Genomic DNA, 16,317 nt, shown 5'->3' on the forward strand with positions numbered 1-16,317 from the left:
ATTATAAATTAATTATTTAAAAAATTAATTAATTTAAATATTAAGTATAATTTATAGGATATATACTTTCTCTATAATGCCATTACATATTTCTATTAATATAAAAAGTTTCAGAGCTTTTTATTCACTTCACTTTTTTGGGATTTTATGAACTGAAAAATGACAGTTTTCGTGAGAATGACCCATATATGTTTTTCAACATTCGTCAAATTGCTATTAAAAAAAATTTTTTTTAGTATTATTTGAAAAGAAAATTTAAAATAAAAGATAGGAAAACATAAGTCTTTTGATATTCTGAGTTGCAAAATCTTTTTCATGAGCATTTGTATTTGTAGGCATTTGTAAAGTAATATAAACGAATTTCCTGAATATTTTATCACATTCTACACTATTCATTTATTTTCAAAGAATTATCTTTTTTGGATTTGCATGAAAACTAAATTTTAACTAAAAAGAAATCTATGAGGAGTATTTTCCCTTCTGGTGAAATTTTTAAGGAGTAAAACTAATCCAATGTGTCAAATTCTCATCTAGATATGTGTTGGTGTTAATACTATTATTGCTATTTTTCTATAGTTATTACTATTTTTCGCAACTTTCCGATTAGCATTAATTTTCATTGATAATTTTTGTTTCCAGCACTTTAATATTTACTTATTTGTAAATAAATAGTTTTTTCACATCAATTTATGCATTGAAAATTATTTGATTGTTTTTCAAGGCTGATTGTGCTCCGGAAGTTTCCAGAGATGGAAGGTCCAGATGTTTAAAAAAATCATTGATCACAGAAGTTTCTGGAAATCAAATTTTCAAAATTGGAACTTAAAAAGATAGTTTATTTTATTTGTTTGCAAGGGAGAGCCAGTGAGATACTTTAAGCTTAATTTCATGATTAATATTAATTTTTTATCAGTAAATAGTTGTTTTAATCATTAACTCAAGAAAGAAAGACATATTTGTAAATTTTAATTACTTCTCCAGGTCATCATAGGTATGTGTAAAATTTTAAATAAACTGAGAAATATTGAGAAAGAGGGAAAAAAAAACCTTGTTTAAATTTATTTCTAATTTTTCAATTTTAACTGTTTTTTTTTTTTTTTTTTTTTTTTTTTTTNTGTTTTTTTTAAACTAAAGAAATTTTCCGGAATTTTGACTTGGGCTCACAATCACCCCTGGTATTTCAATCCTTCAAAGACAATGTATTACTAAAAAAACTAGCCAGTTCTGCAAAATCATTAATTTCAGAAGTAGTTCCTATGATAATAAATTATGTAAAATAAATTATCTTTTTTTGTGGTGTTCAAACATTTATTTACGATGGAATATTAATATTGCTTTATGTTTTTCTGACTTATAACTAAAGGAGTATGTTCTAGTAACTTCTATTTAGAATTAATATTTTTTTAAAATGAAATATTCTTAGTGTATCATGTCCCTAAAAGTGTTTTACCGATCTGTATTTTCTTCTTATAGTCCAAAGCTGCCTATGTATTGTTTTATATGCGCCGAGATGCATCTGCAATGAGTCATTCTAGCCGGCACAACATCTCTGCTGCTCTAGGTGCACCCAGAAGTTCACAAGTATCCAGTCCTGACGATGATGCTGTCTCGTCAAGTGATGAAGACTGCAACATGGATACAAATTAGGGTTAATTTATTTAAAATTAGTGATTCTTTAAGCAAACGTCAAGTTTCTATGGACATGGTGACCTAAAGAAGTGTGATGAGGAGAGATTATCCAAAATGAGAGAGAATCCACCTCTCTGATGTTTTTGTATGTAGCTGTAGATATTTGATTCTCACCGAGAGAGGATTTAGCAAGTTCTTCATTTTTATAAAATGGAAACTTGTACACAGGCATAAGTATTGAACCTTTACTTTGAAAATGTTGTTTGTTTTTGTAAAATTTAATAATTTATTTAACACACAAAATTGTTTTCATTCAATTGAATGCTCTTAATTTAAATATTCAATGCATGGTTCTTCTTTCAAGCAATTTCAGAATTATTTTTTTGACATTTACGGCGGTTGTAAAAGTAGTTATAACTATGCGTTATTGTAAATAAAAAAACTTATGAGATGCATTGCTTTATTTTCATACTACTTAGTTCTGAAGAGTAATTTTTTTAACACATACAAATGTTTTATCTTAATATTTTGTCTTTGGCTCAGTTAAACCATCTCAGTCTTGGTGTATATAATGTTATAAAATACAATGCTCTCCAAGATCTTAGCTGAGAATTTCTACTTTTACAGCCAATTTTGGTCACTTGAAAATATTTTATGTATAGCTTTATGGTTAAAAAAAAAAAAATTCTTTCAGAGTGGTGACTTGTGTGCTGTGGATTTTTGACACAACTACTTGTAATATATTGTGCTATACATTACAGAATTTTAATTTATTTCAATAAAATTTATTAGGGTACTTTGTAGTAGTCTTCTTTCACTCTCAACACTTACAAAAAATAGTACTGTGTGTAACATACAATCTTTGTATCAAAACTTCTTTATTCTTATATCTTTAGGAGTTTATTAACTTTAAGATAAATTGCAAGATATTTGATCTAAGTTATTTCTAAATAATGCTTGCATTAAAAAATATTTCCAGGTCTAAGAGTCCAGGTATTTGCTTTTGATCTCCGATTACACCATGTCAAAATGTTAAGAATTAGTTTTTTTAAAAGTCTGAAGCTTTATAATAAAGATAATGTTCAACTTCTTTTGAGCAAAGTTGACACTTTTTTTTTTTTTACTAAAGCACTTGTAGGGTAAACTAACCAGTGAAGGAACACTTAAGCTTCGCTTGCCTTTTAAAAAATATTAATTTCAAAATTTGTAATTTTAGTTAAATGACAGTGTCAACATATTTGTTACTACAGTAGAGTCTCGAAAGTTCGAGTTTCAGAAGTCCGAGGTTCCGCTTAATTCAAGGTGCCAAATTTTCCCCCTAGCAACCAAAAGCGCTGGAAAGAAAGGAATTTTCAAACCAGATCTACAAGAGTTTTATTCTTCCAAGTTCAATTGTACTAGTAGCTTGGATGCTAGTTAGGGACTCAATACACATGCTTACTTGATCCTTATTATTTTGGAAACTTATTGCTGTTGAAAGTGTTGCGTTAAGATGCCTGCTGCGAAAATGAGTGGAAAAAATAAGAGAAAATTTGTATCTATGATAACTAAATTGAATGCTATAAAAAGATTAGATGCAGGTGAAACAATAAAAAGTGTTGCTACCGATTTGGGTGTTGGAGAGGTAACAGTTGGTGACTGGCGCCGCAATCGAGTAAAAAATTGAGCAGTTTTGTTCACAGAAGTGCAATGAGACTCCAGGAGAAAAAAGAAAATCTATGAGAACATCAGACTATGAAAAAACTAGCAAGGCTTTATTTCTTTGGTTTACTCAACAGCGTGGCAAAGGTACTCCTATAAATAGGTACTCCTGTGTTTTTCAGAAATCAGTTCAAAGAAGAAGATTTCGCAGCAAGTGTTGGTTGGTTAGACCGTTGGAAAAAACGATATGGTGTACGTCAACTAAATATTTGCGGTGAAATACTCTCGGCAGATACGTCAGCTGTGCAGGCATTTCAAAAACGGATTGAAGACATTATATTGGCGGAAAAGCTCACACCTGACCAGTTATAACTGTGACGAAACAGGTTTGAACTTGTTTCAAAAGAGGAAAATTCAGCTCCAGGTCACAAAAAACGGAAGGAACGATTAACCATTTTAGCATGCGCCAATGCATCTGGAAATCATAAAATGAAACTGACTGTGATTGGGAAATCTGCCAAACCTAGAGCCTTAAAAAACATCACTAAAGAAGCCTTACCAGTACATTACACAAATCAGAAAAGTGCATGGATGAATCGAGAAATTTTCAAGCAATGGTTTCTAGAACATTTTGTTCCAGAAACACGGAAGGCATTGAGAAAAAAAATTTGCCTTGCAAAGCAATTTTGTTTTTAGATAACGCTCCATCTCATCTGGACGATGATGAGCTACGTTGTGGTGAAATCTGTGCTATATTTTTTCCTGCCAATGTTACAAGTTTGATTCAGCCAATAGATCAGGGTGTATTGGAAAATTTAAAGAAAAAATATCGACACCTTTTGTTACAACATTTAGTTCAGTCTGATGATGAAAGTGTTGCGGATGTTTTGAGGAATGTAAGTCTGAGAGATGTTGTCTACTGGATAGCAGATTCTTGGGAAGAAGTTCAACCTGCGACAGTAATTAAATCGTGGACTTAAGTTTCTACCTGAATTGGTTACGCCTATTGAGAAAATTAATGATGATGATAGTGAAACAATTGTTTTGAAAGATTTGGTGAAGGAATTACCAGGCTGCGAAAACTCTAATGCAGTTGATCTAAATGAATGGCTAAATAGTGACGACAAGCTGGAAATAACAGACTCAAGTATTATAGAAATGATGGAAGAATATGAGACAGAAGAAAACGACTCTCCGTTATCAGAAGAAAAAAATCTCATAGTGTAGGTTCTGCAGCCTTAGAACTAGCTTTAAAATATGTAGAACAGCAAACTGAAGCCACCCCTGCAGATGTTTTGCTTTTGAAGCGTTGGCTGACTATCACATCAACAAAGAGAAGTAATATATTGAAGCAACAAAAAATTGACAATTTTTTTAAATTGTAAAGAATCTTTTACGTCATTATACTAAAGAATATAGGATTTTAAAGTAATATGTTCATTTTATTTAATTTCATTTGTAGTTGTTAAAAATTTTCTACTTTTTCGGAAAATCCGAATTTTCAGTAATTCGAGGTTGTGTTAGCCCCAATTACCTCGGATTTTCGAGACTCTACTGTAATTACAAATTATGTAAAAAAAAATTGTAGAGAACTTACATAATATTGTTTTAAAGTTTTGGAGGTTCAAATAACAAGTAGTAAGAAGACCAAGTGAAAGAACAGCTCTTACCAGTGAATGAACACTCAGTAAAGGAACACTTAATTTTGGTTATTTTTTAAGGCTCTTTATGAATTTATAAGCCATACAAATATTTAAAAACAAGCTTATTCTTGAAATTTTAACATATAAATACTTGGAAAATGTTTATTTTTTTTTGTTAACATGAATTTAAAATTAAAGTGACAACATATTAACGCATAGTGTTCATTCATTGGTAAATCTATGCCCAGTAAAAGAACGTGCCTGTTCCCTCACTGGTTATAAGTTTTTCGTATTTTTAACATACTTTTGATGCGGAACATCACTGTAGGTACAAGAAAATTAAAAGTTTATCCTTTATTTTCATTAACTTAGAAAAAAACCCAGTAAAGGAACACTTGTTCCTTCACTGGTTTTTCATCGTTTGGTGATCCAGTGAATAAACACCCCCTTATCTCAGTACTTTGCTATGATGCTTAAAAAAATAAAACGTAACTTCAATAACTATATTTTGAATTCTTTTTTTCACAGTGAGAAAAATAAAACTATTACGTGCAATTAATTCCACTTCAAACATATAAATACAAACATTCACCTTATAATTTTTTCAAAGAAACAAGGTGTTGCAGAGATAATAACTAATTCAACATTTTTTCCAGGGAAGTCTGACCAGGTAATCCAAAACATTTCTAGATGACTTCCTATTGTTTGGCAGTAAGCTATTGTTACCAATCAATCTAAAGAAAAACTTTCAAATTCTTATTTTTTAATCAATATATATGAAATGTTCCTTCACTGGTTGGTTTACTCTTATCTTTTGTTCAACTCTATTGTATGTATAGGTAGAAGAGTGTTGTATCTTATTTTTATTTAACTTGAACGAATTCTGTCATGCCCTCCAGAAATATATATATATATTTTTCAGCTTGAAAAATTGTTACAATATGGTGCTGTACCTTGGACCATTAGGTGTTGGTCCTTAAATTACACTTTCTTTTAAACTTTTTGAATTTCATGCAATTAAAACTTAATTTTTGAGTAGCCTGCATAAGTTAAACATAATATTAAAAAATGTTTCAAATTTTTTACATGTTAGGAGTGCTAACTTGGCTTGTTGCTTGTATTCACCCAAGGTACAACAAGCATTCACAATTTTGTGAGTAAATAGTTTTCTCAAATTGATATTTTGATACTTATCTACAGTGTTTTTAATTTTATATAGGGTTTTATTTTCAATTTTCACAGATATTAAAAATCACCCGACAATAAAAAAAAGCCAAGAAGTTCCAGCACATGACCACCAGCTCAAAAGATAGTGTCTGTTGTCACAGGTATCAACCCCTATTATCCTTGGTCCCTATAAAGTGTGTAAAAATATTTTTGAAATTATGCTGCAAGGATGCAGTCATTTTTTAAAACTTAATCACACATGTTGTGACTGACCTAGAAAATTAAAACTCATTTAAAAAACAAAATTCATTTTTTTGTTTTGGTAACAATTATTTGAGCAAATATTTCATCAAAGTTGCCCATTATCCATACTCAGCATTAAAGTTAAGTTAGTCCAGAAACATTCTAAAAAACTTTGTTTCATAATTAAGCTGTAACAGGATACAGTTCTTTTCATAGTCCACTGAATTAGACAGCACAGGGAACACTTGCCGTATTTTTCTTGTAAGTTGGCTTTTGAATTCCAGAATCTGGTTAAGTTCATGTAAGAATATTCCTTTGCAGCAGACAAGAGTTTTATAGAAATATCACTCTTTCCTGGAATATTTTTGGCTTATTTGTTATCAATATTTAAAAATAAACCGCCATTTGTTGTGGATCAAAATTCAAGCAACTTTCGTGAGGTTTAGCACATGGGTTCTGAAATTGAAAAAAATAAAGTTGCATGGGAAAATGACTTCTTTTTACTAAATTAATTTGCAACTGTTATTTAGCAGAAAAATTATAAATTGTAGAATAATGCAAAAAATCCCAAGTGGCCCTACTGACATTAAATGCGGAAATTCTCCAAGGCCACAAATTAACATTTGTCCGAAATACAAACTCTTTAGTTTACATAAAATTATTGGTTATAGGGGTTCCTAAGCCTTGATAGTGAATTAGATAAATATCATTTTTACTTTGGGACCTGCTAACCTTGCTGTTTTGTAAGAATTTAAATCTATACTAGGATGAAAAGTACCTATGCTTACCAACTCAGAACTGCTCAGACTCTTTTCGGATTATGTTAGCGTAAATTAACTTTACTGATACTTGTTTTAATAATATACTGTATGTGCATTTTGTTTTGTGAAATATTGAACATTTAAAGATTTTATGTATTGAAAATTATAAATTTCAGTATTCGAGGGCATTAACATATTCTGTAACTTAAATTTGTAACACGAATAAAACCAAAGGGGGAAGAAAAGCACAACTGGCCGAGCTTAGTTCATAAAAACCAATCTCTCTTCCTTAGAATTCATAAAGCATTGAAACTAAAATATTGAACCAGCATAAATTGATGAGTAAAGTTAAAACAAAAATAAAGTACAGTTAGCTGTCAAATTGTTTACTTATGTTGAACTTGTAGCTCAGTTTCAGCTGACCAGATAAGAAATTTTTTTTTTGTTCATAAATTTGTAAATGCACTTATAAGCATTGATGTTTATGACTGCTACTTCACTTGTCAATGAGAAAAGAAATACAATAAATTTTTTTATTTTATGAAATGAGACTAATCACATGTAAATCCAAGACTAAGAAATGCCTTGTTAAATGCTGGGGGGAGTAAAGCTGTGCTATTTAAAGCTTAAAAACTTATTTATTCCAAGCTATTTTCAACTAATGAATTGTGTTCAAATGTTTTCCATTTGCATACCTGCCAACTTTTAATCCTTTCGAGGATGATTTTCCCCAGTGGTAGTAAAATAGAATTTTAGGCAGAAACATACATTGTAATTTGAAAAAGCTTATGCGGAGTATGTCACTATTACATATAAATATATATGCTTAATTTTTAAAAAAATAGTGGCTTTCAAAAAGATAATAAATTAAGTTTATAAATGCAAGGAATATATAGAAAGCATACATTTTGCTCTTTAGCCCTGCATTTTGCTACCACTTTAGATATAGAAATAAAATTTTACGCTAAATGCGTAAAGGTTGGCAGGTATGCATTTGTCTACTGGTGGGTATAATTTATTTTAATATTTAGTGTTAAAATAATTATGTTACAGAAAAAAGTAATGAAACAATTTGATACTTTTATTTACAAACATTTAATTTTACAAAGTATGCATATGTGCACTTTAACAAATAACACAGTAACAACAAAAACAATAACTTAATTTATTTTTTTTAAAGAACAAACTGAGTTTGATATCTATAACAATTTTAAAAAATTTAAAATATTACTTCAATGTATTCAGTAAATTTATATTTTTTATAAAAAATATACAAAGAAAACATTAGTGCAAGTGTTCTGTTACCATTAAGTATATTACTACTAACATTAAACTTCAAATATGTCAATAAATGTGTTGGAACTTTATCCACGTTGAACTGCTTTTTTGAAAGAAGTTGCAAAAATTTGGTCTGACATTCGAAGAAAGGTGTTAAAAGTGAGAGTAATGTCATAAGGTTTAATGTTAATACAATAAAATGTTATTCAAGAAAATACATAACTTCTCATAATACTTTTACAAATTAGAACACTTAAAGGTTTCTGCACTAAATGGTAAAATAAAAATTGATGTAGATTAAGTTTTTCACTTATTTCTAACTTTGACTCCTTCAAATTGTGCGAATTTCTTTAGTTTTGTAAAAGAAAACATTCAAAAATATTTAAGTCGGCAAAACTAATACTTTTGTTTTTGTGACATTAAGCTTCTTTTAATATTTGTTTCTTCAAAAATATTTTTCACAAACTTCAGTGTCATGAAAATATGCAAAAGTCCACTGGTAACACAAACTAAATATTAGCCTTTTCTTCTAAGCAAAATGTGAAACCATAATGATAAGATGATTACAGTATAAAAAACAAGCATAACAAAATACAGTCTTAATACAGACAAAAATTGACTAATTTTTATTGTACTTTCTTTCTAATAATTTAAAATATTTGTAACACTTTATTTACAGATTTATTTTTACGGTTGAAATTGTTTAACAATACTGCAGTTCAAAATATTTTTTTTCCAGTAAGTTTCTGAATGACATATTAGTAACCGGTACAAAACATGAGTACTTCAAAGTCTTTTTACAAGATTTCTTCTTTAGCCCCATAACTTAAAAGCCTAAAATAACTATGATTAACACCTATCTCAAATATTTAACTTTTATCAAAACACTTAGAATAATTATTTTGTATTTTTGAAATATGGTAAATTTAAAACAATTAATACAATTTAAGTCTATTATAGAGGAATTATAATTTTACTTCTATGTCCTTGTAATGAGGCAAAGGTTTAATTCACGTTTTTTATTGCTTAGAAGACTAAAATTTGAATAATATTTGTTTATCTTGGATAACAAAAAATGGAGAGAAAAAATCCTCCAGCAATGGATGAAGATGAAAATGTATTAGTAAAAAAAAAAAAATGAACTGCAGTTTTTTTTCGTGGTAGGTTTATTTATCTTCTACAAAACTATCAACTTGGCATTTATATTACTCTTAGGGTGCAAACTTATTACTTATTAACCAAAGTTAAAAAGTAATTTAATGATCGATCTTATAGCAACCAGGGCAACAACAACAAAAAAAATTCTGTTTCATGTTAAATAGCATTTTTTTTTCTTTACAGTCTGAATTTATTTGAATTTCATTATCTAACTTTCCACTCGAAAAACATTTTAATTTCCGGAATTACTCAATTATTTTAGGAATTGTTTTCTTTTCAACTTGGAAAGCGAAGGAGAAGCGCATTACAGAATGAAATACTAACAAACACAAAACTGAATAAACTGCCATTATTTGCACCGTTTGGAGGTAATTCACGAATGATTTCCCACAAATAGTGTATGTCTTTCTGATGTCCTTTACAGCCTGCGACATTTCATTCTGGGCAACGCAATGGAAGTCGTAATTCAACAATCTTGTATCTTCAGGGCATACAAAACGTCTTCTTGTAACGTCCTAAAAAATAAATTGAAAATCAATAAGAACAGTAAAATTGTAATTGAAAAGTACACATCTGATAGAAACTTAAAAAGTTGGAATATTTAAGAAAAATAAAAATTTTGTTTAAGTCTGTCTTCCATTCAGCATAGGTGACGGAGAGTGGTAATTCGAATTCTAAAAGTAGATCGACCTAGTCCTGTATCTAAGGTAGTTAGAGAATTACGACATACAAATACAGTTCTAGGAACTAACTCACACGCAGAAATCAAATGAAAAATATACAAACCTTAAAAAAAAAAAACCGAACAACTCTGAATAACTTTTGATCTAATGATCGGATTTTCACGTTGTAAGACTCAATCTTAATGGTTCGAGGGAGTGAGCTCAAATATGCTGAATAATTAATGTAGACGATGTTCTGAGTTTCGAAATCAGGCACAAAAACGTACTTTCTCTGAATTAACATACCTATTTTTCAACGGATTCGGATTTCTGACCCCCTAAAATACCATAATCTGGGAAATATGGTCCCCATAGTTTGGTCAGGAGAGCGATCCGAAGTTTAGACTCCTTAATGTTAATTTTACTCTGCGTATTTCGCCATGTCTCGAGAACTAAGTGAATTGAAACATTTTTATACACAATCATAAAGTTCGTTTATCCAAAGATAATTCCATGCAGAAAATTTATATTAGTAAATATTTATTACTTTTATTGACTTTTTTTATATATATTTTTATTTATAATTTTAAATACGACTTTTACAATATTCTATTTCTAGAAACTATTCTACCGATTTCGCACAAATTTTATATTTTGCCATGCAAAATTACATAGTTTAAAACGTAAAAAAATTGTATGCATCACAATTCGAAATTTTTTTGACTATTATTAAATTAAAAATATTTATTAAAATAAATTAATTTTTTGCATGGAATTATCTTTGTACAAACGAATTTTATAATGTGTGCAAAAATGTTTCAATTCACTCAAGCTCTCGAGATATTGCGAAATACGTTGAGTAAAATTAATATAAAGAGGGGATCATTCTTTGGATCGCTCTTTAGACCACTATGGGGACCCTATTTTTTTTGGGGGGGGGGTCAGAAATCCGAATTCGTTTGAAAAAGGTATGTTTATTCAGAGAAAGTACGTTTTTATGTTTGATTTTGTAACTTAAAATATCGTCTGCATTAATTAAATCAGCATATTTGCTGTTAATCCCTCGAACCATTGAGAATGAGTCCTATAACGAGAAGATCCAATCATTAGATCAGAAGTTATTCAGGGTGGTCCATTTTTTTCTTTTTTTTAAGGCACTGTATATCATTTTTACGATTACCATCAAAAATTCTTATCTTTTTCGTTTTACGGTAAAACAGAAATAAAATTTTAGTCTTCTTAAGAAACGTATCTTTTATAATAATTATTATTTTAGAAATGTACGCACCAGTGGATTAGTATTGGATATAGCATGCGTGATACCGCAAGGTCCCAGTTCCAATCGAGTTCCTGTCGATTTAATGTCCTCAGAATTCATCCAGAGTGGCAGTGTTATCAGAAAAATAAATGCTGCAGCAAGTCCCCAAAAGGCTTTGTTCTTCAAAGGTTGAAAGAATCCTGAAATATTTCAGAGTTTGGGTGATTAATGAATTTAAAGTTATTGACTGTAGAGATATTACGGAGATAATAAACTCGTGTGATGAACTGTAGATATTTTTATTAAGGCATACGCCTGGTCTTAAACTTTCAACATTTAAGAATAATTTTTTAACTTTCAAAATTAGAGTTAAAAGCTCAGCCTATGTAAGTTGGGACAATGATAAAATCATATTAATAGATAATGAGAAATTACGATATAATCAAATGTATGTAAAATTTAATGGGACAACGGAATCTGCGATTGACGAAGAAAACTGACTGTGACGAAGAAAAAATAAACGTTAACTTAAGCATTGCGTTGGCAAACCTGCAAAGGGTTTATAATTACAAATTGTATAAATACAAATTGTAAATTATAATACAGGTATTTAATTGTCGTTAACCCTTATTTTATTGTTTAAGCAGTTTTTAATTTAAACCTCCCCTGGGCACTTTTTTTTAAAAATTGATTTTTTTAAACTGATTTTGTTTTAACTGTGCCGACCGGCTGTGTAAGGGGCAGGGAACTGTCCTTGCATCAGAAAGGTTCGGGGTTCGAATCCCGGGCAGGGCATGGATGTTCTTTCCTTCTCTCTCTGTCTTTACTGTGGGAGTGACGTTGGCCCACCTAATATGTTGCCCCTGTAAGAGAGGTCAACAAAATTGCCCTGTATATGCCTGAATCGACGGATGTTAACACAGGTGGGCATTGGAAAGAAGGAAAAAAGTTTCAACTGTTTGAACTACCTGAGACTAGAAAATTTCACTTTAATACTATTTATCTGAGAAAATTAAGAATACTAGTATATCAAGGTGGAGACATTTATTTTACAACGAAAAGAACTAGTTATACTCTTTGCATGTAGAATACTGAATAAATAGAATCAACAAAAGAGGTAAAATTCAACTCAGTGATTTTTATTTATTTGATCTTTTAGTTTGTATGACAGGCATCAAAAAATAATTTTCCGCAAATAAATTTTATAATGCTTTTTTTTTGAAATTCTACTTTATCGTTAATAGTATTAGAAAAGGAAAGAAAATAGTTACCAAACCGCTTTTTACGAAATCTAACACGCAGCATTTGTTTTTTTAATTACACGACAAAATAAGAATTTTAAGGTCATGTGATTTCTCCACTCTTCGCATTTTCCTCGTCACCGTTACTATTGTTTTGACAAATCTTACTTTTTCCCAGTATATGCTAACTTTTTACTGAAATTAACCGGTAGGGGCATGGTGACGGAGAGGGGACAATGGGGGACTCATAACTTTGAGACTTTTATAAAGATCATAAAGAAACAAACTTTAACAAGCAGCTAGATAATATTTTCCCCTAATGCATATTTTTTTAAAATTAAAATGTCAAAATTATATTTTAATTTTAGAATGGATTTCCTTTTTTACTCGAAGTTTATCACAGCTGGATTAATTGCAGATTCTGAACAGCATATGCACAATCTTTAATACCACATCTTAACTAGTCATGATTTCAGGTTAAATCCACTCTGGTATTTGTGTTTGCCGCTTGAGATGCATGCGTCATAGGCTGATTTAATTATCTGGCTCATTGCAAAATGCAAAATGACGGCAATGATAGCTGCAAAATGACGGCAGTAACTTTTTATCAGCAGCTGCAGTCACGTTGCAAATCGCCAGGTTAATTGGGAAAGTCGTCAATTTTTTCATCAGGCTGATACTTTTTATGCTCATTGCAGTGAGACAAATATCCTTAGGCTCATTAGAAATTATATCATTCATTGGTCATTGCCTGATTATCTCTAGTAATTTTTAATCAGCCTAAAACAGTGAAAACTTATTGTAAATAGTCTTATTAAATATTGAATGCAATTAGCTTAAGCTAATTCTGACTAAGTTTCGCACATTTCTCATGGCTTAAAGGCATATATTTTGCTTGAAATAATCATTTAAAAATCAGGCATCTTTGAAAATACTTTAGAAAAACTTTTCCTACTTGCTTTACTTCAAAATGTCGCCGGCATTAAAAATTTTTTTTTCAAATAACCTACTAGATCGTGGTGACTCAGGGGACACAATGCTCGCCTCCCAGTGAGATGAACCGGGTTCGAATCCCAGCGATTGCTGGTCAGTACGAATTTCGCACCTGCTCGCACTGACCACAGTGCTGATGTAAAATATCCTCAGTGGTAGATGTACTATAGATCCCCTTGCCGTCGGACTAGCCGTGAAAGGTTTTCCTCTACACGTAAAGCAAATACGGGTTAGTTCTATCAAAAAATCCTACAAGGCAAATTTCTTCCACTAATTGATCCAAGAGTTCCCTTGTCTTCTGGGTTGGGTTCAAAATTACAAGGCTTCGAAGATGAACATTAGAAGTGTATCCAAAATTGGGTCTGCTGTTCAACTATGGTTATAAAATAAAATAACCTACGATTTATATACATGTATATTAAATTCACAAATTTGATTGTATTTGAATACATAAAATTTTGAAATTTTAGAAACCAAATAAATAGCTTTTGTTTTACACCAAGTTTAACACAGAATGAATAAGATTCGAATACATTTTTCTATCTATTTTCATCAACTTCATAATCCTCTTACCTGACTTTGAAGTTGTCTTTAGCTGGAAGTATTCTATTTCGCCTTTAGCAAGGTATGCTAACATAGCTCCAGCTACAAGCAAACAAGTTCCGGTATGGAGTTGCATAGTCAATTTAAACAACATGTAAAGTACATATTGTTCAACGGTGGTGTAGATGGCTGCAACTAAACCTGACTGCAATGCACACAGTATATAGCTGTAAAAAAAACACATTTTATGTTTCAGTTTTATTGAAGAAACTGATAAACCAAAACTTCATTTCCAGGAATCATGACATCAAAGCATGCTTATTAAGATTTTTTTTAGTATTTAAATTTGTTTCAAACTGTTAATGTTTTATATGATAGGATCAGCCGGAAATTAGGTTTGTAAATACTTAAACACCTAGGTTTGTAAATAAACTTTCCTCTCAACCTAATATATTTAAGTGACGGTCAGTAATTGATAAAATACTTCTACAGGTACTTTAGGTTGGTAGGTACTTTATTTACGTATCACTAGAGCTGCACTATGAGCTACGGTCTGGGAAACATCTCTGAGAATCATCCGAAGACATACGAACACAATTTGTGAGGCCAATTCCTCAATTTAGACATAAGTCTCAAGGGAAGGAAATTCTCTAAATCCACAAATCAGACTCACGGTACAAATCAGCAACCGGAAACAGGATTTTAGATTCCACAGATTTTGCGAGTACGTACTCGATAGCGGTGGCTAGGATCGGACCCTCCGGACCGGAGTTCGATTCTCTAACCTCTGGGCTACCACGGCCCACAGGCACTTTAGGAATGTGTACAACAAACTTAAAATTTAGTTTAATTCAAACGGAATGATAAATTTTAGCAAAGACTGCTTTTCCCCGGATTTTCTCAGAATTGTTCTCTTAAATAGCTTGAACAAAAAGTCTTAATAGATATGAATTTCAGAAATCAAAAAGTTTGGGGATATTGTGCCTAGCACTATCACGTTTACCTGTGCTATAGTGCTAAATGTTTTCATACCGCTGCGTGTTAAAGAAAAGTCATAATTGGTGTGAATTTTGGAAATCGAAAAGTTTAACATTTTGGCGTAGGGGACAAAGTTTAATACTTTGAAGGGACACCGTTGTCCGTTTTACATATTTTTTCTGGCTCTTTAATTACAAGTAAAAATATATTTTGTATTTCTAAACTATAAATAGAATAGTTACATACAAAATCTATTAGATTATCGGAACGATGTTTCAACTAAAATATAAAATCCGAAAAAAATAGTTTGAACATTTTTTCATTCATATTCAAAAATTTATCAATAAACAATTTTGTTAAATTAAAGAAATTTCAATGATGAATAACTTTCTCTTAGATTTAAATAAGTGCTAATTTTGAAAATTATTGTTTGGAAGTGATCAGTGTTTGGAAGAGTTGACCTTTAATGCAGAAAAAGACACCGGTGTCTCACGCTGTATTTCATAACCATAAATCATTAAAATGGTAAATATAATTTTTTTCTTCCGCTTATTGACCTAAATACAAAATAATGAAAAAAGTAGGAAAAACATGTTAAGTAAATGTTCGGGGTCAAAGGATTAAAAAATCCGGATTAGCGATCCAGTTACAAGGACGTTAGTGATGTTTACGGCTCCACTACATGCATGGTACAAATGCACATATTGTTCTAAGACTTAGCTCCTCTACAAATCGTTTAAGGATTTTTTAATTCCTCTGCTCGAATAGATCGAACTATGAATCGAATATCATTCTGAAATCTAATATCATTCAGTAGACTGTCAGGAAAGCGTAGTTTGGATTTGGTTTAATGAAGTAAGCTGAAACGAAAACAATTAAACCCGAACTAATTCAGTACAGTCAAAAACTTGTATATTCCTTACGGAAAGTGCCAAGACAAGTTTGACTAACCAGTTAAAATAAAAGCAAGACTCGTAGAAAAGGGCAATATGTCTTGATTTTAACAAAACCTACCAGTCAAACAACTAGTTCGGAGTCTCTTCAATCAAATCTAGAAATTCAGTCAGGATAAATTGTTACTGTTGTTGACGTTGGCCATGAAGGCAGAAGGGGTGCGATCGT

The 16,317-nt window shown here is 30.7% G+C and overlaps 2 protein-coding genes across 6 annotated transcripts in view; one reads left to right on the forward strand and one right to left on the reverse strand.

The window, feature by feature from the left end:
- The window catches only part of LOC107448230 (ubiquitin carboxyl-terminal hydrolase 4), a gene marked incomplete in the record, with an annotated part of 40,108 nt that extends 37,682 nt beyond the window's left edge, over positions 1-2,426 (forward strand). For both annotated transcript variants that reach the window (XM_071179780.1, XM_043042886.2), the window contains 1 exon segment: positions 1,474-2,426. In XM_071179780.1, coding sequence (XP_071035881.1) covers positions 1,474-1,647 — 174 coding nt within the window.
- A 5,718-nt stretch (positions 2,427-8,144) lies between these two features.
- LOC107448236 (uncharacterized) overlaps positions 8,145-16,317 on the reverse strand; it is a 45,636-nt gene continuing 37,463 nt past the window's right edge. For all 4 annotated transcript variants that reach the window (XM_043042879.1, XM_043042873.1, XM_043042878.2 and 1 more), the window contains exons 5-7: positions 14,248-14,444; positions 11,471-11,640; positions 8,145-10,035 (exon numbers count right to left, since the gene is read on the reverse strand). In XM_043042879.1, coding sequence (XP_042898813.1) covers positions 9,766-10,035; positions 11,471-11,640; positions 14,248-14,444 — 637 coding nt within the window. In that variant the 3' untranslated portion in view covers positions 8,145-9,765. The remainder of the gene's footprint in view (positions 10,036-11,470; positions 11,641-14,247; positions 14,445-16,317) is intronic.

The sequence above is a fragment of the Parasteatoda tepidariorum genome, chromosome 4, assembly GCF_043381705.1.
Source record: "Parasteatoda tepidariorum isolate YZ-2023 chromosome 4, CAS_Ptep_4.0, whole genome shotgun sequence".
Classification (NCBI taxonomy): domain Eukaryota; kingdom Metazoa; phylum Arthropoda; class Arachnida; order Araneae; family Theridiidae; genus Parasteatoda; species Parasteatoda tepidariorum.